Source organism: Arvicola amphibius, chromosome 6 (genome assembly GCF_903992535.2).
Source record: "Arvicola amphibius chromosome 6, mArvAmp1.2, whole genome shotgun sequence".
Classification (NCBI taxonomy): domain Eukaryota; kingdom Metazoa; phylum Chordata; class Mammalia; order Rodentia; family Cricetidae; genus Arvicola; species Arvicola amphibius.
The window spans coordinates 17,421,372-17,446,878 of record NC_052052.2 but is presented as its reverse complement, the minus strand read 5'-3'; the positions used below and the strand labels follow the sequence as shown (position 1 = coordinate 17,446,878).

The 25,507-nt window shown below is 45.9% G+C and overlaps 1 protein-coding gene across 1 annotated transcript in view; it reads right to left on the bottom strand.

Moving 5' to 3' along the window:
• Window positions 1–6,770: 6,770 nt before the first annotated feature.
• Clic4 (chloride intracellular channel 4) overlaps window positions 6,771–25,507 on the bottom strand; it is a 57,331-nt gene continuing 38,594 nt past the window's right edge. The window contains exons 3-6 of the mRNA XM_038333466.1: window positions 20,025–20,150; window positions 15,225–15,331; window positions 11,037–11,218; window positions 6,771–10,144 (exon numbers count right to left, since the gene is read on the bottom strand). Of these exons, the coding sequence (XP_038189394.1) occupies window positions 9,980–10,144; window positions 11,037–11,218; window positions 15,225–15,331; window positions 20,025–20,150 (580 nt within the window). The 3' untranslated portion in view covers window positions 6,771–9,979. The remainder of the gene's footprint in view (window positions 10,145–11,036; window positions 11,219–15,224; window positions 15,332–20,024; window positions 20,151–25,507) is intronic.

Here is a 25,507-nt window from a genome sequence, read left to right as displayed (position 1 = left end):
CTGCGGTGAAATTGTGTGGAGGTTTTGACAAAAGTGTTTCCAAAGAAAGAGAGGGGAGAGGGAGCCCTGGCTTTCCACCTGCCCCATCTCTGAAGAGCCAACTGAGGCTGACTCCAGGTCTTGATCCTCTTGTCCCCACCTCTCAAGCCCTGGGATTCCAGATGTCGCCAAACCTTCACTAATCCCCCCTCCCATCAGACCAAACAGGACCTGCCTCTTCCACACTGAAAGCTGGGACGATGCATTTGGGCAGGTGGCACCGGAGCCACTGGGCTCTCTTAGCATGCCCTGGTGTGGCTGTTCAACACCCCACAGAAAAATCCTCTTGGCAAGCTCTGGGCTGCCCCACTACCGGGCCAAGAAGTCAAACCCGGCTAGACCCCCTGCTAACATGGGAAGTGATAGCATTCAACCCAGTGCTAAGGGAGGAGGGGAGGGAGGAAAAGAGGAAAGATAAAAAGAGAGGGAGGGAGAAGGGAAGGGAGAAAGGAAAGGAGAAAGGAAAGGAGGAAGGGAGGGAGGGAGGGAGGGAGGGAGGGAGCTTAGCGTTATGGCTGGTTGAATGAAAATAGTTCGCTCTTATTTGGGGAGGGGGTCAGAGAACAAGGGGACTCTTGAGGAAACGGGTCCTTGTCGTTTTCTTATTTTATGACATGAGATCAGAATGAAGCAGCAGTTTTTCCTTTTGTCCTAGGTGCATCAAGCCACGCCCCTCCCACTCCCCTCTGAGGGCAGACTTAGGGACGTGTTCCGTTGGAGCCTAAGATGCATCTTGTGGAGAAAGTGTCACCAATCTTCGGAGATCTTTCACGCACTGTCACCTCTGCCAGAGGCCCAGTGGCCTGCCTTTCACCTAGGTGGCACCTACTGCTCCGTGTAGCTCAGACCACAGCCAAGCAAATGCACGTGCTGGGAGTCACCCGGGTCCGAGGCCCCTGGAGAGATAACAGAGCGCCCTCGCGCCGCCTCGACGCAACTACCACCCAGACCTGGCAGTCTGCCGGGCACAGACCGAGAAGAGGGTGCAGAGGCGCGAAAGGCCCATTCGTGAACCGACTTCGGGGCAGGTGTTACCCCTCCTCCTGCCCCGTCCGGCCCCGGGGTGCGAAGTGTCGCTCACTAGCTGGCTGCGTCCGTTCGCCACAGGAAGGAGGGAAGGAGGCCGGAGGTGCCTTCACGACACGTCGCGGCCCTGACAGATCTGATAAAGAGGAAGGAAGCCGGAGACGCTGCGGATCTGAGCTGACAACTCCCCAAACTGCCGGCGTCCTGCAGCTGGCCTCACGCAGAGGTTTGCAGAAGTGGCGCCCGAGAGAGGGTCGCCTGCGCCCCCTGCCGGCCGTTTGTAGAAAACCCAGGTGACCGCCAGGGCTTTAGGATCAGGATCCACCACCTCTTGGTGGGTGTGCACAACTTGTCTCGGCCTGGGGCCTCTTTAACTTCTGCTTGTTGCAAGAGATGTGCCCTCAGAGAATAAACCCAGTACTGGGCGCGCCCCAACTGGGTCTCCGTTTATCTGATAATCTAATTCGTTTGGTTGGCAACCTTAATAAGAAAAGCAGACACGCCTTCTAAAGATTACAGAACACAACTTCACACCGCTACAGTCCATCAATGGGACAGTCATTTCCTAGCCGTGTGACTTTAAACAAGTGTCTTACGCCCCGTGGCTCAGTTTCCTCATCCACTAAATGATAGTGTCCTATATTAGGATCGGGAAAGAGCTCTAACACGGTAAGGCATTTAGTTCCTAGCGTGCTGAGACATACACGTTTGTTGAATGAAAGCCTTTAAAACGGCAGCATGGCTGGAGAGTCTGTCGGCACTGGCGGAAAAAGGGGATTTTCCTGAGGCCCGAGTTACAGATCAGAGCCTATGCTCTCTTTTGCTAGAATTTCCACGTGCACTTGAACCTGCACCCTGAAGCTGCTGAATGCAGAACTCTGCATACATCAGTTAGGTCTATGTGGTTGTTGCTTGAATTCCCCCCTCCACCTCTTTTCTTTGAAAAAAAATTTTTTTGAGACAGGGTATCATATGTCCCAGGCTGGCTTTGAACTCACTATCCAGCCAAGGATGACCTTGCGTTTCAGGTCCTACTGTCTTCACCGCCTCAGAGCGCGATACTTGAGACTGAACCCAGGGTTTCACGCTTGCTAAGAAACTGCGCTAGCGTTCCTCCTTAGGCTGGGTTAGAGCCTCTTCTGCCTCTTTGTCCTCTTGGGGAAGGACTTTTTATTGGCAGACATCCCCCAGAAGCAAAGCCACCCTGGTCCCCTTGCGGTACCCCCACTGGCTCTGTGCCATTTGTCTGGCTGTTTTAAATGGCCAGCAGTTTCACCATGATGTGCCTAGGCGTGTTGTTTTTATTTCACATGTACATTTCATGGATGTGTGATTCTCTTAATTAGCTTTCAGAAAATTCTCAGTCATTCTTCAGCAAATGCAGCTCCTGTCCCATTGCTCTTCTTTCTCCACCCTTTCTTCCCCCTCCCTCCCCCTCCTCTTTCAGGGTTTCAGTACACACAGGCTGTGGTCCATGCCTCTCATGTGGGTCTTGCTTTCTTGGTTTTAAGTTGCTTTGTACCTTACTCTTTCTTTGCTTTAATTTGGGTATGTTTCTCTCTCTCCTTTTTCTCCCCCCCACCTCTGGTATGTGTACATGCACTCGTAAGCATGTACACACGTGGAAGCCAGATTGCTCCCACAATCAACCTACAGCTTGATGTTTTAACTAGACCGGCTGGCCAGCAAACTCCTGGGAACCGCCCCCTCCTCCTGGTCTCTGCCTCCCCAGTACCAAGGGCACTTGGAATAAGCAGCACCCTACAGTATGTGACCTTTCGGTATCTGGCTTGTATCACAGAGCCGTCTTTCTGGTTCATCCCTGCTGTGGCATCTGTCAACTCCTCATGCCTTTGCATGTACACAGATCTACATGCCAGCCCGCTGGTTAGACGGACATGTGAGCTGTCTTTGTTGGGTACCACAGACAGTACCGCTACAGAGGCTTGAAGACACTGTGAACGGATGGCGCCCCTCCCTCCAACAGCCACCTTCTGCTTTCATAGCTAAATTCTTTCCTTCTCCCACCCGCTCTCCTATCCCCAGCTCTCTCTCTGGTGCCCTCCCTCCCTTGGTTCACTTTAAAGCCAGTCACCTAAGGCCACCTTCAAAGACATCTATAATGGACTCTGAGCACACACCCCCCCCCACATCCCATCGCCCTCCCCCTTACACGAGTCCCTTTGGTTCCTCTGGAGTTTCACTTCTGCTTCCATGTCATAAGTACAGATATGACTGTATTATCTGTGTAAGATCTAAGGCTCGCAAGCCAGAGAAATCAGGCAGTTTAGTTCTGAGACTCTGAGTTAACACGCACGCACGGGAGGATTGGTCACAGCTGTATCTATCTTCCTGGAGAGGACGCAACTTCTTGTTCTCTTCCTCCTCCTCCTCCTCTTTCCAGTTTCGGTGGAAGTTTACTTAACAAGGCTAAGCAATATAAACACTTCAGAGAGAGAGACTGGAGCAGGCTGCCCCAAGGCAGGCAACAGCTTCATTCTTTATGACTGAAACCCCTTCCATTGTGTAGAAACAGCCTGTTCTTAGTGCATGCCTCTCTTGCTGGGACACCTGGGCTGGGTTGAAGCTTAGTCATTAGGAACAGCCCTCCAAACACACCTGTGTGGAAGCACCTCTAGGATATGTTGGCTTGGAGGCTTTTAGGTAAATACCCAGGAGCGGTATAGCTGGGGGATGTAGTTCGATTTTACAGTTCTTGAGGAGCCTCCATATTGATTTGCCTAGTAGCTGCACCGGCTTGCATTCCCACCTGAGTAAGGCTTGTCCTTCCTCACAGCCTTGCTCACACTGGTCACGTGTTTTTTTTTCTTTGATTTATACAATGTGTCTCTGTGTGTGCACAAGTGCAGATGCCTCGGAGGCCAGAGAGGACAGATCCTCTGGAATTAGAGTCCCAGGCGGGTGTGAGCAACCCAGTCGAGGCCAGGATACAGACACAGGTCGTTTGCAAGAGGAGGAGTGTCCTTAACGGCTTAGCAGTTTTTCTAGCCCTGTGAGGCATTTGCTTTCTTGGTAATAGCCATTCTGGCTAAGATATAATGAATTGTCAATATAGTTTCAATTTGCGTTTCCCTGTTAGGGGTGTTGAATGTTCTTTCAAATATTTATTGGTCATTTGTTTCTTTTAGGACTATATTCAGTTCATGTGCCCATTTACTAAGGAGTGGCTCACTTTTTTAGCTCCCAGTCAGATGTACAGTTGGTATATTTTCTTTCATTGTGTACGCATCTCTTCACTCTGGTATCTGCTTTTGCTAGGCAGCAGCTTTTGCTGCTATGCCGTGGCCTGTGGTGGTTAGTTTTAAATTCAGTTTCCCACAACCTAGAGTCATCAAGAAAAAGAGCCTCAGTGAGAAATTGTCTAGACGGGGTTAGCTTGTGGGTATGTCTGTGGGAGATTGTCGATTAACTGACCCAGCCTACCGTGGGTGGCACCATTCCTTAGGCCGAGCCCTGGACCGTGTAAGAGCCAAGGAAGACAGCTGAGCAGAAAAAGCTGGTGGCATGACTCCCTCCATTCCTTCCTCTCTGCCCCTGACTTTGTCTTCCCTGCAAGGTTAACTGTAACAAGGAATTGTAAGCCAAATAAACCCCTCCTCCTCAAAGACATTTTTGGGCAGGGTGCTTTGCCACAGCAACGGAAATGAAACTAGGACACTGTGTTTACATTTTATACTCTCCCCCAGCTGCGTTTCGTGCCTCACTTTATGGCTTTGACCCAATTTGACTCAGCTTCTGCACGGGGTGTGAGTTGGGCATCTAGTTTTGCAATTCGTGTGGTTAATTTTCCCAACGCCACTGTCTTTTTCTCCAATGTATGTTTCTAACACCTTTATCAAATACTAGGTGGCAGTAGCTATGTGTTTATTTCTAGTCTATTCCATTGGTCTGCATTTCTTGGGTTTGTGCTGGTACCATGTTGTTTTTCTGACTCTGTAGCATACTTTGATACCTCTGTCATTGTTCTGCTTCTGATTACTTTGGCTGAGTATTTGGCTCTCCCATATAAACTTCAAGATCTATAGATATATTTTTGTGAAGAATATTACTGGAGTTTTGGTGGGAAATGAATCTTTTCTGAGAAAGAAATCAGGGAAATTTTTTCAATAGCTTCGGAAGCCTAGCTATAAGCCTGACCAAAGATAAAATATTTCCCAGTGAATGTAGGAAAATCCTCCCGAGACTTGTCTCCAGGTGATCCTGATCTAGACAATTCCGCTAGCCCCTCCCAATTACAACCCCACCACATCTGAGGCTAGATGAGAGGATCTGATGTTCCGCCTCAGTTTGCATCTTTCCACTGAAGAACGAAGACTATGTGCACTTGGGACTATTGAGAGAGTTTGTGAGTTGCTGTAATCACGTTCTGATTCTCATTTGGATTGTTTGTTGCTCCTTTCTCTTCTATCTGTGGAAGGGGTTTCTGGCTGTGTTGGACATGCTGGGTCCTTTCCTAGTCCGCTTTTGCTCACAGTTCTATGAAATCCATTCTTCTCCAGTCTCGTTTCTCCCACTCTGTGTTTAGGGCTCCTTTAAGTATTTCCCGCAATGCTGGCTTGGTCGTCGTGGTCCTGTTTTAGTTGGTGCTTGTCTTGAGACCTCCTCATTGTTCTCTCAACTTTAAGAGAATTTTAGTGGATATAGGAATCTCAGTTGGCAGTTCTTTCCTTTCAGGACTTGAAATAATGCTGTGTTTCCTGACTTTGGGGGTTTCTATTGGGAGGTCTGATATCTTTGTACACTACTTTTCTCTTGCAAGCTTTTCTGAGCCCTGTGTAGCACTGGCTGTCCTCGAACTTGGGGATTCACCTGCCTCTGTCTCCCAAGTGCTGGGATTAAAGACAGAAACCCTGTCTCAAAACAACAAAGTAAAATAGAAATAATTTCTTTCAAAACAGGTACTTTACATAAGCTTAAGTTTTTCCTATTTATTTTTCCTCCAAGATCATCCAGGTTTCCTTTGCTTAGTATATGAATTATACTGACTTTCAGACTCTTTAAATTCATTTTAGCTAGGTGTTTGGTCTGCATGTGTGTCTGTGCGTCATATACACGTCTGGTACCCAAGGAGGCCAGAAGAGGGTGACAGATCTAGTATCAGTGTTACAGTTGGTTATGAAACACCATGTGGGCACTGGGAGTTCAAACCCAGGTGCTCTGGACCAGCGCTCTTAACTGCTAAGTCCTCCCCAGCCTGACTTTCGATATTTGGTGCTGTATGTAGAAATTCATTAGGAATCTGTGTGTTATTTTAGATTACACATTCATACTTGTGCAAAAGCCATCCCTCTCTCACTGCCATCCATTCTTATGACTTCCGGTCTCGCTGCACGGCCCTGTCCCACATCTTGTGGGGTTAATACTGATCCTGGGGCTGGAGAGTCAGCGTGGCAGTTAAAACTGTTATTGCTCATGTTCAGGACCAGGCCAAGCCTGCCAATCCCACTCCAGAGGATCCAATACCCTCTTCAGCTCTCTGCAGCGCCCACATACATGAGCACACATGTGTGTGCACACATAAAAGCCAAGTATTTTTAACTTTTCCCTATTTTGCTAAGAGCAATGGTTTTCGCTGCACCAGTTGTGAGTTGATAAGCAGTTCATTTTCCTTCCTAGTAAATGTGCTAAATCATCAGAAAAGCGGTCTTAAACACTTTTACACCATGAAGGAGAAAAGAGAATCCTTTGATAGTGAAAATATATTTATTTACTTTTTTTAATACAATAGCTGCCAGCAATATACTGGTGTTGATGTTCCAGAGAAGAAAGAAGAGGCAAGCTTTCTGAAATGAGCTTTCATTCCTACCCGCAGGAACTCTACAAAGAAATACCCCAATCCTGTTCAGCATAATGGTTTGGGACTTAAATTTTTCCACAATAAAATAATTTTAGTTGCCCCCCCCCTTCCTGATAATTATAAAGATGGACCTTTAGAAGTCCACTGTGAGTTTCACTAACAAACGCTCTCTCTCTCTCTCTCTGAACCAAATGGCGATAACTGCAGCCTAAGAAACTGGTGAGTCCTTTACAGCTTGATAAGGTGTAGACCAAAACCTTCACTAAAAAATACTTTCTACTTCCCCTCACTTTTACTTTGGAGATGTTTCCTAAATAGGGTGTTTTTTTTTAAAAAAAAAAAAAAAAAAAAAAAAAAAAGCACGAAGACATAAAACCTATCTCCATGCGCCTCTGGTGAGGTCCCAGAAGACTAACTCAGTGGAAGTACAAAAGCCTAAGTCCTAGTGCTGACCCAGCAAGTGCACAAACCCCTCAGTCTCCAATGGTATGCAAGCTGCTCCAAACTTTAGAGCTATGAAAGCTAATATTACAAGAAAATCTTATTTGCATTGTACTCAAGATCCGTAGCTAGAGAACAAAGGAAGTTATAATAATTACAACAGTTCCTCAGTAGCCACTGAGGAACACGGAGACTCCACTCAGAATCCCAGCTCGGAGGAAAGGAGGGATGAGCCACTGGTGTGGACGTGAGACCACATGGCTCCTGGATTCAGCCCCCACACTGCACTGACTACATGGAAACGGTCCCATTTCAGCATCTCAAACTCAAAGGCTTTAGCCTTTGCACAGATGGAGCGGTGGGTGCTTGCTGTGGCCCTTCCTCCTTACAGTTCTGTCCATTAGTCAAACTCAAATTTGTTTGACTTTCTTCATATAAAACTGGCTCTACAGAGAAAAACAATCCTGCCTTTTTCAAAACCAAGGCAGGCTTCCCTTCCTTGGATGGACAACTAGAGACAGCAAGAGCAACCAGGAGGCAAATTAGGAAGAAACACCCAAGGGTGGGCACGTCCTCTTCACCGTCAGCCACAGCCTCTGGTGGGAGCCTCACTCATTCCATCCACTTGCAGAAAGAAGAGGCATTCGTTCTCTGGAATCTTCCTCATGAAAGATGCAGCCCCACCCAAGGGCAAGCTGTCACTGTAAAGTTGGGACACTTCTGCCCATGGAGACACTGCAGGACCATTTCTCAAAGGAGAAAAAATAGTGTGCGCTCCGCCCCCCCACCCCCCACCCCCGCCGGAACCAGACATCACCACCCAGTGTCTGCACAGCGATGGGTGCTTACACCCTGATCAGCAATAAGGGTGAAGCCGTGGCCAAGGCCTCTCCCTGAGCCACAGGGGTGCGCTGTAAAGCTTGTCCCCGTGCTAAGCAAATTCCTGGTAAGTTTGAAAAGGGGCTGCTTATGAGTCAGAACGTTTCCGCAGAGCCGACTTTTATTTTATTTACTGTCTGCACAAAAAACGGGGAAAGCAGGCCACCTTAAAGCGGTGCACTATGGGACGGAAAGCCTGCGAGAAACAGCACTTCTTCAACAAGTTACATTAAAAAAAAAAATCACCAAAAATATAACAGAGTCACAACCAGGCTCTGAAGTACTATGTAGAAAGTCCACTTTGTTTGGGTGGGACGAGGACAGTAAACACACAGCAAATCTCTCCTTTTCCAACCTAATTCTCCTTTGTTAGACTACAAATAACTTTCATCTTAGACTTTGTTTAAAAAATGAGAAAACAAGCCAGACGTGATGGTGCAGGCTCATAATCCCAGCATTTGGGAGGAAAATGCAGGAGGATTGCCATAACTTTGAGGGCCAACTCGGTTCACCTCTCAAGTCCCAGGCGGACCAGGGCTTTAGAGTAACATCTCATCTCAGAACAAAGGGCAAGAAAAGAACAGAGTGCTATTCCTTGGTGTGGCAAAACTGTGGGGAATCCACACTAACTATGACAGCCACAATGTATCCCAAGAAGGATCTCCCACTGGTCTAATGCAAATGGAGGTGGGGTGTGACCTGTGCTTCATGGGAGTTTAAGATAGATGGGTCAGATGATGCATTCTTCACCCCGTTCCCCAGAGACCCTGCTTTAGGAGTTAAGTGTGCTTGACACTTCAATAAGCTCCCCCTGAACCCGATGAACTTCTGAGTGGTTCACATGCCAGTCACCAAACTGCGGCAGCTGAGCATCAGCCTAAGCAGTGTTGGTCAAAGACAGGAAGACACACGGTCACCAGAGAAAGGAGCTTTTTACAAGAGGGAGGTGGGGCTCCATCCCAAGAACGAGAGAGAGAGAGAGAGAGAGAGAGAGAGAGAGAGAGAGAGAGAGAGAGAGAGAGAGAGAGAGAGAGAGAGAGAGAGAGAGAGAGGAAAAAACCTGTTACAATGAAGGCAGCAATACTGTTGCAAACGTAAGCACGGTCCTGGGTTTCGTAAGAGAGAACCCACCCATCTTATCATGAGAATGCCTTCCCAGCACTCACTCTCTGTTTCTACATAGTATCAGATGTTACAATTTATACAAATGACACATTTTAGGTAAAATTAAGTGTCTACCAAGAAACCAGCAATCTCTCTATGGAAGGTGGTCTTAGGCTCTTCAGCACACTCCAGCACAGTCTACACTGAGACAGTTTGTCCAACACAGGAACATCCTTCCATATTCGCTATTCAGTATTACAACTCTCCCCCACACATAAATATTCTTTGTACCATGCATTATACACCAGCGTGGGGGACACTGATGTCATGGCTACTATTCTGTGGTTGAACATTGCACCTCAAATTCTGTCACCTACATGCAGTGAATGGACATGAAGGTCGGGGCTCCAGACTGACGGCAAACTGCCTCTTGTGTGACGAGCTCGTGGCGGAGTACCTCCAACGGGCAGGGCAGGTGGACTGGGGGCTTTAGAATAATACTGCTTAGGAGTGTGTACTGGAGATAGCTACTACACTTTGTCTAGCTTTAATCCTAGTCTTGAGTAACTGCATGTTCATGCAAAATACACTTCTACTTTAGAGGAGACAGAGCAGTCTGTTAGGAAAGCATATTTGGGGGGAATCTGAAGGCATCTCTCTCAAAAGTGCTGTCTACTTGGCAAGTCTCTTGGCGACATCACTGTAAGCGATCTCCACCTCCTTGTCGCTGGGACAGGTGTTGGTGAACTCATCCCTGCTGTAGGCATTTGTCAGGTACCTCCAGATGCCCTTCATTTCTTTGGGAATATCGAAGTTGCGGTATTTTTTGGCCACCACCTGAAATACAAGAGATCAAGAGTTACAGCCACCTTTCAAGTAGCCACACTAGACCAGTAATTCTGTGTGAACCTCTGTCCACACATTCTGGGGGCAGGAGCTCTTCCAGAGGACTTCAGATCTGTTCCCAGCTCCCACGAAGGGAGCTCATGACTGCCTGTAACTCCAACAAGAGGGGAAAGGCACCTCCTTCTGGCCTCCAAGGTTACCCAGGTGAACACACACACACACACAGGGAGCAGCTAAGCTCGCATGGACTAGGACCACGTGCTGCTCCGTGCACTTGGCAATGCGCAGTGGCTACGGCAGCCTGCCCTGCACATGGGGGATGGCTGGGTATAATCACTGGGTAATTAGTTTTTAAACATATACTATTTTAAGTTTGTTTTCTTTTCTTCCTTTTTTAGTTTGGGCTGGTTTTTTTTTTTTTTTTTTTGTACAATCTCACGTTAGTTGCACTGGCCTTGAACTCTTGATTCTCGTGCCTCCATCTCCCAAATGCTGGGACTGCATGCCAGGTTCTAAAACTGTTTCTCTTATCTTAGATCTTTACTGCACATGTAACGCTCATTTAATAACTCAGGGTGCTTGGCATTTCGGGTTTGGAATGAAAAGGCCAGGTGGGTGAAGATGACCAGACAGGATCTGACGGTGTCAGTTCAGTGCAGAGTTACCTATTACATCTTTGACTTTTTATTCAATCACAAGGAAAAAAAAATCTTCTCCCTGAGAGAGGGTCTCAAAGTCCAGTCTGGCCTTGAGGGGGCGCTCTGATCCTCCTCCCTCTATTTCCTACCTAACTGGCTGTTGCCTGTGTGTTCTCTGGCCGGGTGGGGGATGGCTTCCGTGAGGGGCGCTGCTCCAGGCAGCACCGCACTTCCCGCAGGCCTACCTTGACGATGTGTAGCTTGGGCAGCAGGTTGCAGTCCGCTAGCGTCATCTCGTCGCCATCCAGGAATTTCCTGGTGGAGAACTTGATGTCCTCCATGCTGTTCTCGTCGATCTCATCGGGAAGGGGAGAGTTCAGATACTCGTCCAGTTTCTGCAGTGTCTTCAGGAGCCCCCTCTCCAGTGCTGGAACAGATGTGAACACTGTCAAAGAGGAAGCCCAGCCCTGGGCAGGGGCTGATATCGACTCGGACCCTCAGCTCAAGAGCAAGACAAAAGGCTCCTGCCCCTGGAGCCTGGCTATACGATCGTTCCGGCAAGGGCAGAAACAAATGAGAGAGAGTAGTGTCTATTCTGCCAACCAACAAATTGTCCTGCCCTCCGCCCGCCACATACAAACATGCTACAGCCCAACCCTGTTGATATTAAAACTGCAAAGGCAGGCGGGGAAACGGCTAGGAGAAATTCCTGCTGAGAAGCAGAGCATGATCCTGCTCACTGGAAACCTCGGGATTCACCATGAAGAAATGTGCCAAGAGGCACCAATGCCTGAGCAGACAACATAAACAGGAAGCCTGGGATCCTGGATCTCACCCTGCCTTGTCACACAAGAGACCAAGAACAGGACTGCCTTGCCCAAGGCACACGTTCAGAATGGAAAGTCACAGTTACAGTACTAGATTGGCAGTCTCCTCGAGAGCCGAGAGGACTATCATGCCTCAGAGAGTTGGACTAAGCCACTTGCGAGCACCTGGGAAAGCAGAGAGGCAGGCAGATCTCTGTGAGTTCGAGGCCAACCTGGTCTACAGAGCAAGTTCCAGGACAGCCAGGACTACACAGAGAAACCCTGCCTCAAAAAACAAAACAAAAACAGTGAAAATGGAGAGAAGAAAATTAGTAATAATTTATGTTAATCATTATTAGTAATAATTTATGATTAATCATAAAGGATGGCCATGGAAAAAAGGATACAAACAGCCATTAGGAGGTTCCAAAAACAGTGTTATTAGCCAAGGCAAAGGCGTTTGTCATGAGGATAAGAAAACACCAAGACTAACCACTGGGAGGCAGCAGCATATCACCCAGCAGAACGCGCTGTCTGCAAGTCAGGGCTATTAATTTCCTACCTCTAAGAAGCTATTCAAAAAAACAAGAAAAAAAGATAGTGCAATGCAGTAAATATAGTACATATTGCTTAAAATTAATTATGAAAATAAAAACCATTTTGGCTATGGAAATACAGCAAAATTTTAAAATGCAGACACGTGTGAGTCAGAAGTCCATGAAAATGAACATTTTGAGGTTACTGAAAATACAAACTGACACAGATTTTGAAACTGTGGCAAATTAAAATGCACAGAATTGCTGGACATGGTGGCACAAGCCTGTCATCTGTATTCAGAAGCTGGGCCACAGAGTGAGACACCACCTCAGAGGAGGAGGAAAGGCTCGAGAATCTGGCTCAAGGACAGTCACTGGCAGCACAGCCCCAGCCAAAACCCCGTGAGGCCATCTACAGGGTCCAACAACTGGGAAACCGCAGCTACAATCCTATGGTGCATTTCTAAAGCCTGAGGCAGACTTATCTGGACTGGAAGGACTGGACCTCCACTGGGGTGAAGGTAGTGCAATTCATGGTCTCCTGCCTCCGCCTCCACGTGACAGGAAGCTCTCTAATATATAGTAATGTGAACATGCACAACAGTTTTATATAAAATCACTTCCCAGTCACCTAGGATCTATCACTGAATTACATACTAAAATTATATTGAATTTACTACCCAACTGTGAGCCAGAGGGGATTGGAGGAAGGGTCTTCTGGATAGGACCGGACCCCCTGGACTCATGAAATCACAGCAGCCGTGGTCGCTGCACAGGACAAACCAGTCAGCATTCTAGCATGGGTGTGGGGGCCGCCTGAGCCCCATTCCTAGCTGAGGAACTGCTGGCAGTTGATGGCTTCTGGGGAAGGAAGGACCAGTTTTCTTTAAAGCTGTGGCTCCTGGTAGGTCACCCAGGCTCCAGTGGATGGCCCCACACCCAGAAATATATGAACAGTACAGATTTTGTATCAGTGGGTTATTTAAAAAACAAAAAGTTTCTTAAAGTTGAAAGAGTGGGGAGATGGCGCTGAATCTGGGTGGCGTTAGTAGGAGAAGAAGAGTGGACGGATCAAAATACATTGTGTGTGTGCAGTATAGTCTCAAAGAACAAATGCCTTATTATAAAAAATTATCCCTGTATCACCTTGGCTTTTCCAATGAGCAAATCTTGCTCTATTACATGATCTGAATGGACAGATTCAAGGCAGAAGTGTTAAATGTGACATAAACATTTCTGCTGCTTAGTAAATATAGCAATCTAAGTGCTGGCCCTTACCCACTTTCACTAGACTAATGCCATAGCACCGAGACATCTAAAATAGGTAGGTCTAGGGGTCTTTAAACTCTTCACATATATTGGATTTTCCAAATATTTACTAGGCTGATAAAGCAGAGACTCGTCAATGAAAAGCGACAGTGCACCTCTGTGAACTGCCGTGTAAGAGTTGGGAGACGGATGCCCCACTCCCTAGGCTTATTAAAGCATGCAACTGCTCAACAGACAGAGAAGAGCAATACACACACACACACACACACACACACACACACAAGCATTCAACTCAAATTTGATTTGGAAGTGTTTCCTAAAGCCTCAGGGCAATGACAGGTCCCTGTGGAGAAATGTAGCACTGTAGCTCGGCAACTCAAATCCTCACTGACCAATAGGCATCAACTATACACAAAGCCTCCGGCATTAAGTGCTTGCTGAGTCCTTTGCTTACTGGTTGCAGCGCTCTAAAGACAGCGGCGTAGGTGGCCACTTAAGGCACTAACAAGTTGACAGATAAAAAATAGAATACAAACTTAGACTTAAGTGAGTCACTTTCTTTCCCCACCCTCATCACCAAGGCAAAGGAAAACTCATTTTATTCTCCTGTCCTCCCCATAATGCAGTAACAGAAATCCAACCAATTCTCCAGCCCTCAAAAACCGCACACAGAATAAAAACATCACAACTGTGAAAAGCACAGGGGGCTGGCCAGCTAGCAGGCCTAGGGCAAAAGCCAGCTCTAGGGACACAGTAGCCTGCACACGCAGGGAGCAAAGGACACTCTGGGAAGAAGGGACTCCAGCTTAACTGTTTGCTTAGGGAGAAGATTTTCAGTCACTGAAGAAAACTGCTCTTAAACCAAGGCAGCCACTGGAACACATTATAAAAATAGATGCAAGCCAGGTCTGGGCACTAAAACTGCCCCCTTTCCCCTTCACTAAAGAACACCACAGACACCAAGAGTAAAGACATGCAAATCCCACAGTGAGTTATGAAATGCTGCCATCTTAAACCAGATAGCAGAAAGGAGCCGGAATAGCTGGGAGCAGAAATAACAGGGAAATCAGCAAGTGCTTCACTCCTAGGTGTTGGTTGTTATTAACAGCCCTGTTCACCATCCCCACCCCCGAACTCCATCCCATAGGCTGCCAGAGCCTTGACCCCAGCCCAAGCTACCACGCTGCCTACAACCAGAACAGATTCAACATATTTTTAGAGAGTAGATTTTTGTCTGTTTTCTGTTACAGCCCTAAACTTTTTGGGTTTGGGTTTTTGATTTGGTTTTTTTGACAGTTTCAGGTAGCCTAGGCTGGCTTCATACTCTGTATCTTTTAATTAAAACAAACAAATTGTTATCTATACTACTAAACTATCCCTTACCATAATAATGCCCTGAAATAAAATATCTAGTTTTATGATGCAAAGAGATCTGAGGGCTGAGGAGTCTAACCACCTTCTAAAGGCCACTCCCAAAACTGCTCAAGAAGAGTAATTAATAAGCAAACAAACACATAACAAAGCTCAGGACCACAGGCTGCCGGTACTCACAATAAACAAGGGATTCAGTAAGCAGTCAAGCAAAGCTAAATCTATTTCATTACCACAGCCACTCTGCCCACTGCCCTGCCTGTGCCCTCAGTTCCCTGGAGGGTAACTCCTCAGTGTTTGCCCGCTCAGTGGACCCCCCATGGCATCTACCAGACTCCAGGCACTGGAGCGGGTCCTAGAAGAGCAGCAACTCCTCCACACGCTCCTCACGCTCACTGGCTTCCTAACAGCTCACACTTCCTGCTGTGACACCCAATTTAAAACTTTTTACCTTCGTTAGCCTCTGGCCTCGAGTTCTTGATGTAAGCAGAGAATTTGGCAAAGATGTCCATTCCAGCAGTGTTTGACTCTGGGTGTTTTGGTGACAGCTTTAAGTACCTACACAGAAAAGGTGACACTGGGTTACAGATCCTTCCAGAAGAATTACCCGAAGCCTGATCCGTCACCAAGCCACTGAGCAGGTGACACCGGCCATCTTTCAACAGTTACTGTTTCTATGGTTATTTTTGAATGTTAGAGAACAAAGCTGTGCGCAGTGTTTTTGTTCACATATTAATATTCTTGGCAATCAAAGGGCATCCACTCCCCACCTCCATTTAATGATACGAATGCTAAGGAAATGGCTTGTTAAGGGGCCTGGACCAGAACACACGTGCCCTAGAATGAGACTTCTCACGCAGGCCATCCAAGGGAGCCTTCCATGGTAAATAAAGGGAATGTACTCAACTCCATCTTCACATCCAATGTGGCACCCATTAGTGCCAAGACGCTATCAAAACACAGCTTTAAAAGAACCACAAAGAAATAAAGCAAGTTACACTCCGATTCTCAGTAGCCGGGAGACACAGCCCCCACAGCTGGGTGTTTAGTATGCTAGGCACTGGCCTGGCCCTGTGCAGCAGCATGAGGGAACCAGACAGCAGGAGGAGCCCAGGCTGGTCAAGCATCTTGATCATCCACAGCCAGCTGAGGACAAAACAGTAAGAGGACCATTCACTTCCAAACAGCACCCGGCCTCTCTCTCCACTCCCCGTGCTAATGCGCTGTGGTATATTTAGGACTGTGGTGCTGCACAGTAAATATACAGGATGCCAGGCATCATACCAAACCCTCTTTTGTGCTGTGACCAAGTTTTCATCCTTAAGAAAGTCACGACACCAGCTTTAAACAGGCGTGCACACGCATGCACTTCACATGTTTACATTTTAACCACACACATCCAGTGTTTCTTCCTTTAGAATGGGAAGTCGGTAGGGAAGGCTAGGCAACTCCTCCTTCCTTCAGCAGGGCTTGTTTCCTCTCAGAGAGGCCCTGAGCCTTGCTTCAGAGAATATTCTTCAGCTGGAAGGCCATAGAGAATCAGGTAAAATTCCACAACTAAACTACTTATTTTAACTTATTCTAGAGGATGCTGTTTAAATCAAAATGGAGGAAACAAGATTTTAAAGAAATTGTATTACAGGGCAATGTTTTCTTTTATTCCACGTCTCTCTCACATACATGTACATTTACAAACATATGCATACATATATACATACACACATACATATATGCATTCCAGGCTGGCCTGAGTGCTGAAATCAGCATGGTTTATTTGATTTCTTCTGCTTGCTTTTGTGGATTCAGTAAAGGTCTATCCTCTAAAAACTCAAGCTGGTTTTCTTTTAATAAGTCTACCCAGTCTCCAAATTTCTCAATTTTTAACTCTAGAAACTTCTCCCATAAACATTACAAGTGTTTTAGTGAACAAATCTAATGAGTTTATCTGAATCACATGTGTGCACTAATGTTCTTCCTTCCCCATTACAGAGCTCCCTCCCCACCCCGCTTGAGTGGAGACAGCTGATCCCAAGGCCAACAGGCCTGGATTTCCTGGCTCTGAAGACAACCAGCTCACGGGGCCAGAGTTATCAACAGCTCTCACAGTGAAGACCACACCGAGCATCCCAGCAGAGCCAGTGCGGAGAGCACAGCGCCTCTTCAGCGCACCCAAGTCTTCCTCTAGCCCAGTGTGCAAAATTACTCCCGTGCACACCTGTGATCCCCACTCTGGTGAAGCTGAGGCAGGAGGATAGTGAATTTGAAGCCACAAAACAAAAGAAAGTGGCCTATCTTATACACAGCGTGCCTCTGGAGCTCCACACTGACACAAGTCTTCTGCCCTAACCTTCCACCTCCAGCAGCAAAGCCCAGTTCAGTAAACCGGAGACGGATCCGTGACCCAGAGCATCTGCTGCCCTTGCAGAAGACAACGCGGATTCAGTTCCTCCATCCATGTAGAGGCTCACAACCACCTGTAACTCAGTTCCAGGCCCCGCCCCCTCTGAAGACCTCCACAGGCTCCTGCACACACGGTGTGCACAGAACGCTCGGAACACAACTTTTAAAACCTCAAATTTCAAAGCTTTTTGGATAAGTAGTTCCTTAATTAAAATAAAAATAAGACTAAAATCTAAACCATAACTATGACTAAATTAATAACTAATAACAATAATTCTTTCCCCAGGGGACCAGAGAAAGCCGTTAGACCCTGTAGAGTCTCACAGAAAGGTTCTCCGTGTTCAGCTTTGCGCTAGTGGCCACATCTCAGGAAATGCCAGAGCGCCTGCACCTGCCCTGCAGGGGTGGCATCTTAGTGCTCACAGTTCCAACTGCTGCCTTTGGACAGGCTGGTCTGCCCGCTAGGGCAGTTCTGCTGCCCAACCCCTCCCCTACAACAGGGCAGCGTACAAACAGCAGGAAGAGCACTCGTTAGGCCTGGAGAGAGCCGCAGCTCCACAAGTGAGTTTGAGACCAGCCTAGGCTACATCAGACCTTTTTTTTTTTTTTTTTTTTTTTTTAAGGAAGAGTAAGGAGGAAGAAGGATGAAGAAAAAAAAAAGGCTATCTATATAAAACTTTACTCAGAAACTCTTCAGGTTATCTATAAATAAAAAAAAAGAAACCACTCTAGAAAGAACTTAGCACACTACAAACACTGAGACAGAAAGACTTGAGTTTGGATCCAAAAAAAATCCATCTCCAGTTACAGCAGCTTTGCGGCCTGAGCAAATAAAACAGAGATGAAAGAACAAGCCGGTGCTGCAGAGACGACTCAGCTGCTCTCCCAGAGGTCCTGAGTTCAATTCCCAGCACCCACATGGTGGCTCACAACCATCTGTAATGAGATCTGGTGCCCTCCTCTGGTGTGCACCATGCAGGCAGAACACTATAATAAGTAAATAAATCTTTAAAAAAAAAAAAAAAAACCTTAAAATATTCTTGAAAAATGCACAGAATGAGCAATTCAGAAATGGATTACAACAAAATACAATTTCCTTCATCGAGACTGGATATATCTTCCAACTGCCTCTCCACTTAGAATCTAAGGTCACCACAATGATCTACATGAGAAGATCACTTTCAATCAGCAGTCTGAGAACAAACTGCCAATTTGGTACCTTCCTCAGAGCTGACAGACTTAAGAACAGAGAGATCTAGAGGCGTCTATGATGCAGCAATCCAGAGACGTTTCCAGGAATTCAGACGTCTGTTCCTAGCTGAGTGTCCAGAGCCCCCTATCTGCTGGGGAAGACCTTGGCTGTGGTTTATGAACATCCAAACTAGATGCATGGGCTGAGAAGAGGGGTTAGGATCGTTTTCAGTGTTTGCAGAAACTGCTCAGGAAATGAAAGGCCACCGGGACTACTGGAGAGAGAGATAAAAGAAGCAAGGACAGAGAAGAGCTAGCTAACTTTTAGTATTTTAGAGCAGGACCAAGAGAATGTAGTTTTAGGTTTAGCACAAAATTGGCAACCCAGGGGCAGTCCTTCTCACAACACACAACGGGCTAAATCACAGACAGAAGGATGGCTTCCCACATCTTTCCTTTCTATGGTCCTCAAAAGAAACACCTTTTAGCCAATACAGTCTCTTGCCCCAAAATGCTGGTCACTTCTCTGTTCACCTGCTGCATACTAGTTTAAAAATAAATAAGTAAAGCCTAGTTAAGAGTCATCTCTTCTCCATACAAACCCTTCCTCCACCCATTCCTGTATCACCACCTGTATTTCATGTGCTTATGCAGTTGGTTTTTTGAGACAGGGTCTCCCTCTGTGGCCCTGACTGGCCTGGAACACACTGTAGACCAGATTGGTATTGAACTCAGAGAGATCTGCCTGCCTCTGCCTTCCAAGCACTGGAATTGAAGGTGTGCACCACTATGCCTGGCTACTGCTGTGCTTTTTTAAGAACAGGAGCTAAGCTTCAGTTCCTGCTGATCCACGCTGTTCTGCTGTCTTAATAGCTACACAGAAGACGGACTGATTGAGGAAATGATGAGTGGATGGACGGATTGAAGGATGGATGGATGGATGGATGGATGGATGGATGGATGGATGGATGGACTGATGGATGGACGGACACACTGAAGGATGGATGGATGGATGGATGGATGGATGGATGGATGGACTGATTGATGGATGGACGGACACACTGAAGGATGGATGGATGGATGGATGGATGGATGGATGGATGGATGGATATGAGTTGGTGGGGAGATGGACGGATCCTGAGCAACTAATTTTGGAACCATCTGACCCAGTAATCCCCATTGCTGGGAAAATTATCTGAAATGGTGGGTCAGGAAAAAAGAAACACATTTTCTGGACTGAAGAGATGGCTTAGTGGTTAAGAGGCTTAGAGGTTAAGAGGCTGCTCTTCCAGAGGTCCTGAATTCAATGCCCAACACTCACATGGTGTTCCACAACTGTCTATAATGGAACCCAGTGTCATCTTCTGATATGTAAACATACATGTAGACAAAACACTCAAATACACAAAATACACAAATGAATACACCTTTAAAAAAGAAATGTATTTTCAGGTTATTTAAGCTGGTAAAGCCTAAAAGAAAACCAATAACACTTTGAAAATAGAAGCAGGATACAAAACCTCTGACTGCAGTTTAAATTTCCACTACGATGCCAGAGTCCTGGTTGTTAACACTGCAGAACTCTAAAGCCATCGGAAGAGTGCCTGGGAACAAAGCTTTATTCAAAGCGTGGCGTTGTGTCCACAATTCTCATACTCACTTGGGGGGGCACAAGACTTCTTCAAGAAATTCCTCAATCTTATTTACATCCGTTTTGACCTCGCTGTTGAAGGTTATAAACGGTGGGTGGGTCCCGGGAGCCAAGTTCTGCAGATCTGCAGGCTTCCTGTTAGGCAAAACAGTGGTCAAGATGAGATCACTTTCCACTTGATAAACGCAGAGCAAGTTCTCAGGCGGTTCTAACTCTTAAGCGTCTGGGAGAATGAGCAAGCCCCAGTGTTTGCTCACTCAGTGTAAGAGTGCACAGCGCTCTAACAAGCACCAACCCCACACACAGCACATCATGTATGTGGTAAGAGCAGTAAGAGTCACTGATTTATCAGCCAAAAGACAAATCCTTCATCCTTGGGCCTAGAAAGAAGGCTCACGATTAAGAATATGTTTGCTCTTACAGAGGATCCATGTTTAGCTCCCAGCACCCATACAGGGCAACTCACGACCACCTGTAACTCCAGATCCAGAAGATCTGATACCCTCTTCTAGCCCCCGTTGGTACCAGCACTCACGTGCACAGGCACACAAACACATGGTTTAAAAGGAGTAAATAAATTTCTAAAAGATATAAAAAAAAAAAAAAAAAAGAGTCCTTCATTCTCATTCCAAAAGTCAGTCTGCGACTTCAACCCTAACACTACCCACCTCTGACCAGGACAGAGGAGCCAAAGTTCTCCAGGCCTGCATTCTTTCCCAATTTTGTTTTGCTTTGTTTGGGGGATGGGCATAAAACAAAAGCAAGCAAGCTCCTGCAGTCCTGAGCTTTAAGAAGAAATCCTGACCCCTTTACCATCTCTACACGAGTCAGACTAACACAGAGAAAGATGACTAGGAGAAGCACCTAGTCTCCCAATATATAAAAGATGGTATGAGCAAGGTAGAAAATAGGGGCTGGAGAGATGGCTCAGAGGTGAAGAGCGCTGGCTGCTCTTCCAGAGGTCCTGAGTTCAATTCCCAGCAACCATATGGTGGTTCACGACCATCTGAAATGAGATCTGATGCCCTCTTCTGGTCTGCAAGCATGCGTGCGGGCAGAACACTATACATAATAAATAAAACTTAAAAAAAAGAAAAGAAAATAGCACAAAGTAGATAAAATAGTCAGCATGTAAAAAATACAAGAACTTGACTGAATCCATTTTAAGCCATCAAAAGATTAAGTAAAGCCAGAAATGGTAGCATACCCTTTAGTCTCAGCAGATCTTGGTGAGTTTGAGGCCAGCGAAAGCCAGCCAGGGGTACAGACCTTATCTCCAAAAAAAAAAAAAAAAAAAGCAAAGAGGCTGAGCAGTTAGCGCACTGCTCTTCTAGAGAGCCAGGGCTGGATTCCAGTACCAACATGGTAGCCAAGAATTAACTGTGACTCAAGTCCAAGGGGATCGGATGCCCCGCCCACCACAGGCTGTAATGATTTCAGAGGGAAAGATTCTCCAGCTTCCTAGGGCACTGCACTCATGCGCACATATCCACACACAGACAGACACACGTACACCCTCATTGCCCAGCTGCACAGAGTTCCAGGCCAGCATGAACCACAGAGGAGACACAGACAGAAAGCAAATGTCCACAGCACCTGGAGACACACACTGAGAGAACGAGAACAGAAATGGCCAGGAATTACTCGGAAATATTTCAGAAAAGATTCACTGTGTTCAAATTCGCTTGAACCCACATCCAAGCTGGCACTGAACTTCTGACACTCTCGTCTTGGCCTTCAGAGTAATGGGATTATGGGTGCAGGCTACCTACCATTCCTGGCTAATTCTATCCTGAGATGTTTGAGATTTTTCATAATTAAAAAAGAAGCTAACAACATATCCCTTCAGAGAGCTTCCCACGCCATCACAACCCACAGAGCTATTTATCTTATTTTTAAATTAGCCAGCCCACCTGCTCTTTTCCTTTCCTTCCTGACCACAAATGCAAAGAATTTGAATTTTAAAAAATCTTTAAGTATATCACAAAGGAGAATTACTTTGACATTAAAAAGGATTTGCAAAAGAATGGACTCTACTCACTACAATTAATCCTGCTACAGCCATTTCCCCAGGTCCCACTCATTCATGCCTGCTCTCTGGTTCCGTCTTTTAATTTAGGTTAGGAAAAAAGTGCCTCTTTCTTTGGCTATACTCCAATCAAAGATAAAAAGATTAGCTTGTGCTGATGTTTTTAATCCCAGCACTGGGAGGCACAGTAAAAGCATAAAGGTGAAAACATAAAGTCTGTATGTTTATGAATGTTATTTTATGAACAGGTTGGAGTTGATTAAAAGGAAAGAAAAGGCTCAGTGTTTTAAAAACAGCCCATGGAGGGGACCTACGTAATTGGTTCCTGCTTCCACTACTAGGCGTGGCAACTTTTCTTAGAGGCCAGAATGAAAGGACTGAATAAAGGCTCTACAGTCACCTACACAACCAGTGACCAAGCAAACAGCAGCTAAGCAAAGGTATGCAAATGAAGCCATTAGTGCTTCCAGGGTCCCCTTAACAAAGCATTCAGTCAGGGGGTAGGTTAGGTTAGTTTTAACTTTAATGGAGTTAAGGGTTCAGAATTGGTTATTCAGGATCAAATGATTTGTAATAATAAAATCTGATTAATTTAGAGGATTTATTTGACAATGGGACACGAAGCCAGACATACTTATAATTACCAATTTTCATTAATATTAATGACTGGTTAACGAGTCTATCTTATTTCTACTTGAAAGCTATACAGACTTTGAAAACAACAAAGGCTGTAAAACTGCTTTCAAGGATTAGTTGTTGACATAAAGGCCCTTCTATCTAGGGAGCAACCTCAGCGTCTCTCAGTGGGCAAGCAGCAGAGATCAAACAGGAGTGCCAGGCAGGGAGGTGACTCTTCCACACGGAGCCATCTGGGACTGCTAGTCCTCCCCTAGTGCTCCACGTGACCCACGACAGCCACGTGCGTTCACAGACGGCTTCCAGACAGGAGCTGCGGCTGGAGGCTGAGCACCCTAGGACGTCTGGTTTATTTCCTAAAAGGCCCTCAACCCATATCCTGCAGTTCACTTAAGATCATTCAAACTTCCCCAAGTGACAAAAGCCAGGGCCCGGGGTTCACACCTTGAAATCCTGCCTGAGCTGTGTGGCCCTCCAGAGCTGAGGCCTGGATCTGACTGTAGCGCTGCTTTACCCTAGGGGGTCTCTGATGAAACACACGATCCCATTCTTTCCCATTTTGTTTCTAGATGAAAACCAAGAACAAACAAAAAGCAAACAAGAAAAAGAACAGGAGAGAAAGGAAGGAAAAAGGGAACCCAGTTTGAGGCTAATATTGTAAGCAACATAAGTGGCTTAATTTCAATTGAAAGCTAACTCATCCTACTTACAAAAACGGGAAGGCTAGGCTGGTGGCTTGGTATAAAAAATGAGTGAGCACAGCTATCCCACATGGGAGCTGGCTCTCGGATCACCTGTCTCTGACCAAAGGTCGGGGGGGGGGGGACCTGTTTCTTGAGTTCTCTTTCAAAGGTGCCAATTTTCAAAGCATAGCATTATATACAGCTTGACATTATATAAACAATAAAAAAGGGGGCACCCAGCCTCACAGAGGTTACTAGCAGGGCACCTCTAATTGTTGTAATATTGTTGCTCAATTGGTTGCTCCTTACTATGAAGGATCTGCAATCTTCTGGCTGACTAATGAAGTCACAGCGGAGCAGTCGCAGGCTTCTCCTTCCTAAGGTCTGTCTAGTTACAGCGCTTACAGGATTTCACTAAGCTTTGCTACATGTTATAATCAGCTCATTGCTGTCTACTTCAGTATCAGTTTGTGAACATCTATATATACATATATACAGATAGAGAGAGAGAGAGAGAGAGAGAGATGGTGTGTGTGAGTGAGTTTGCTTTTGCTTTTCAAGATAAGGTTTCTCTGTGTAGCCCTAGCTATCCTGGAACTCACTCTGTAGACCAGGCTGGCCTCAAACTCAGAGATCCACCTGCTTCTGCCTCCCAAGGGTTGGGATTAAGGACATATGCCACAATGCCAGCTATGAAGCAATATTTTAAAAATAAAATAACACTCTCAAGACTTCAGAACACATTTTAAGAACACAATGTATAAGTAGAATTTGTATTGATAAGAGGCTTAGAAAAATATTCATTATGGGGCTAGAGAGATCTGAGTTCGGTTCCCAGAACCTACAGCAGGCAGCTCAAGGGATCTGATACTCTCTGGTATGTATATATATATGTGTGTGTGTGTATATATATGTGTGTGTGTGTGTGTTTCTCCGTATATATATAATCTCTCTATAATTTCCACATGTATATATAATCTAAAATAAAAATATCTTTAAAAATGGATAAATTTTAAAAAAAAGAATAATATTCACTAATCACTTTTCTAATTCTCTCTCAACAGCCTCAGGAATTATTCTCTCTGATAATTTCTTGGAGAGAAAAAAACCCATAAAATATGCAGTAGAAAAATTCTCCTAAGGAAGGGGGGCAGAGGGAAGAAGACAGAAAGGCAGATGGATGGATCACTCACAGTCCTGAGACAAACTGCAGGGCTGGTCTAGGGTTCTCAGAGCTTCATAGAGGAAGACGAAGGCCTGCCTTTCCGAATGACTAAGGGCCACAGGAAGCTGGCAGTTTCTCTAGAAGCCTCCCTGATTCCACTACATTCACCCTCTGCATGGGTCACTCATGCATCCGTTACTGAAGAGCTAACGGGAAATGTCACTCATTTCTCAACTTCAGAAAGTAGGACAAGAAAGACATATATGATGGTGGCTCTTGTTTTGAGGGATGGTTGCTCATGTTGCAGCTGCTGTTTAGAGACAGAGCCTCATGTGTAGCCAGGGCTGGCCTGGAACTAGAGATTCTTGTTCCTTACAATCCTGGGACTGCAGGTATGCACCACCACGCCCAGCCTGAGACACAATAAAACTGAAACCATCCTGTGGGTCTATTTGGAAATTAGATTTTGCTCTGAATTTATGACTCTTTTTAAAAGGTTTGGCACTCTCATTTCCATTGCTCCGTTGTTTCATTATAAAGACACTACATTGATGTCTAAACTAGCACCATAACAGTTTTGTTACTATAGCAACTAGACTCCGAGCTGACTAATGCACTGTATTACAAATGGTATGCCTCCATTTGGGGTAGGAAATCACTATGACAGGGCAAGTAAGATGGGTTTCCGTGTTAACATAGAACTGTACATTTCCCAGGGTTTTAAAAAGTGACCTCTATTTTCTATAATTTCTACATGCAAATATCTGATTCACTGGTATTATGGCAGACATGACTGCTTTTCATGATAAAAAGTTAATGTTAGGGATGGGAAGATGGATCAGTATAAAAAGTGGTTGCTGGGCAAGTATGAGGACCAAAGTTCAGATCCCCAGGACTCCTGTAAAATCCTGGTGTGGCCACATGTGCCTGTAACTTGGAGAGACCGGCAGATCTCAAGAGCCAGCCTGGCCAAAATGGT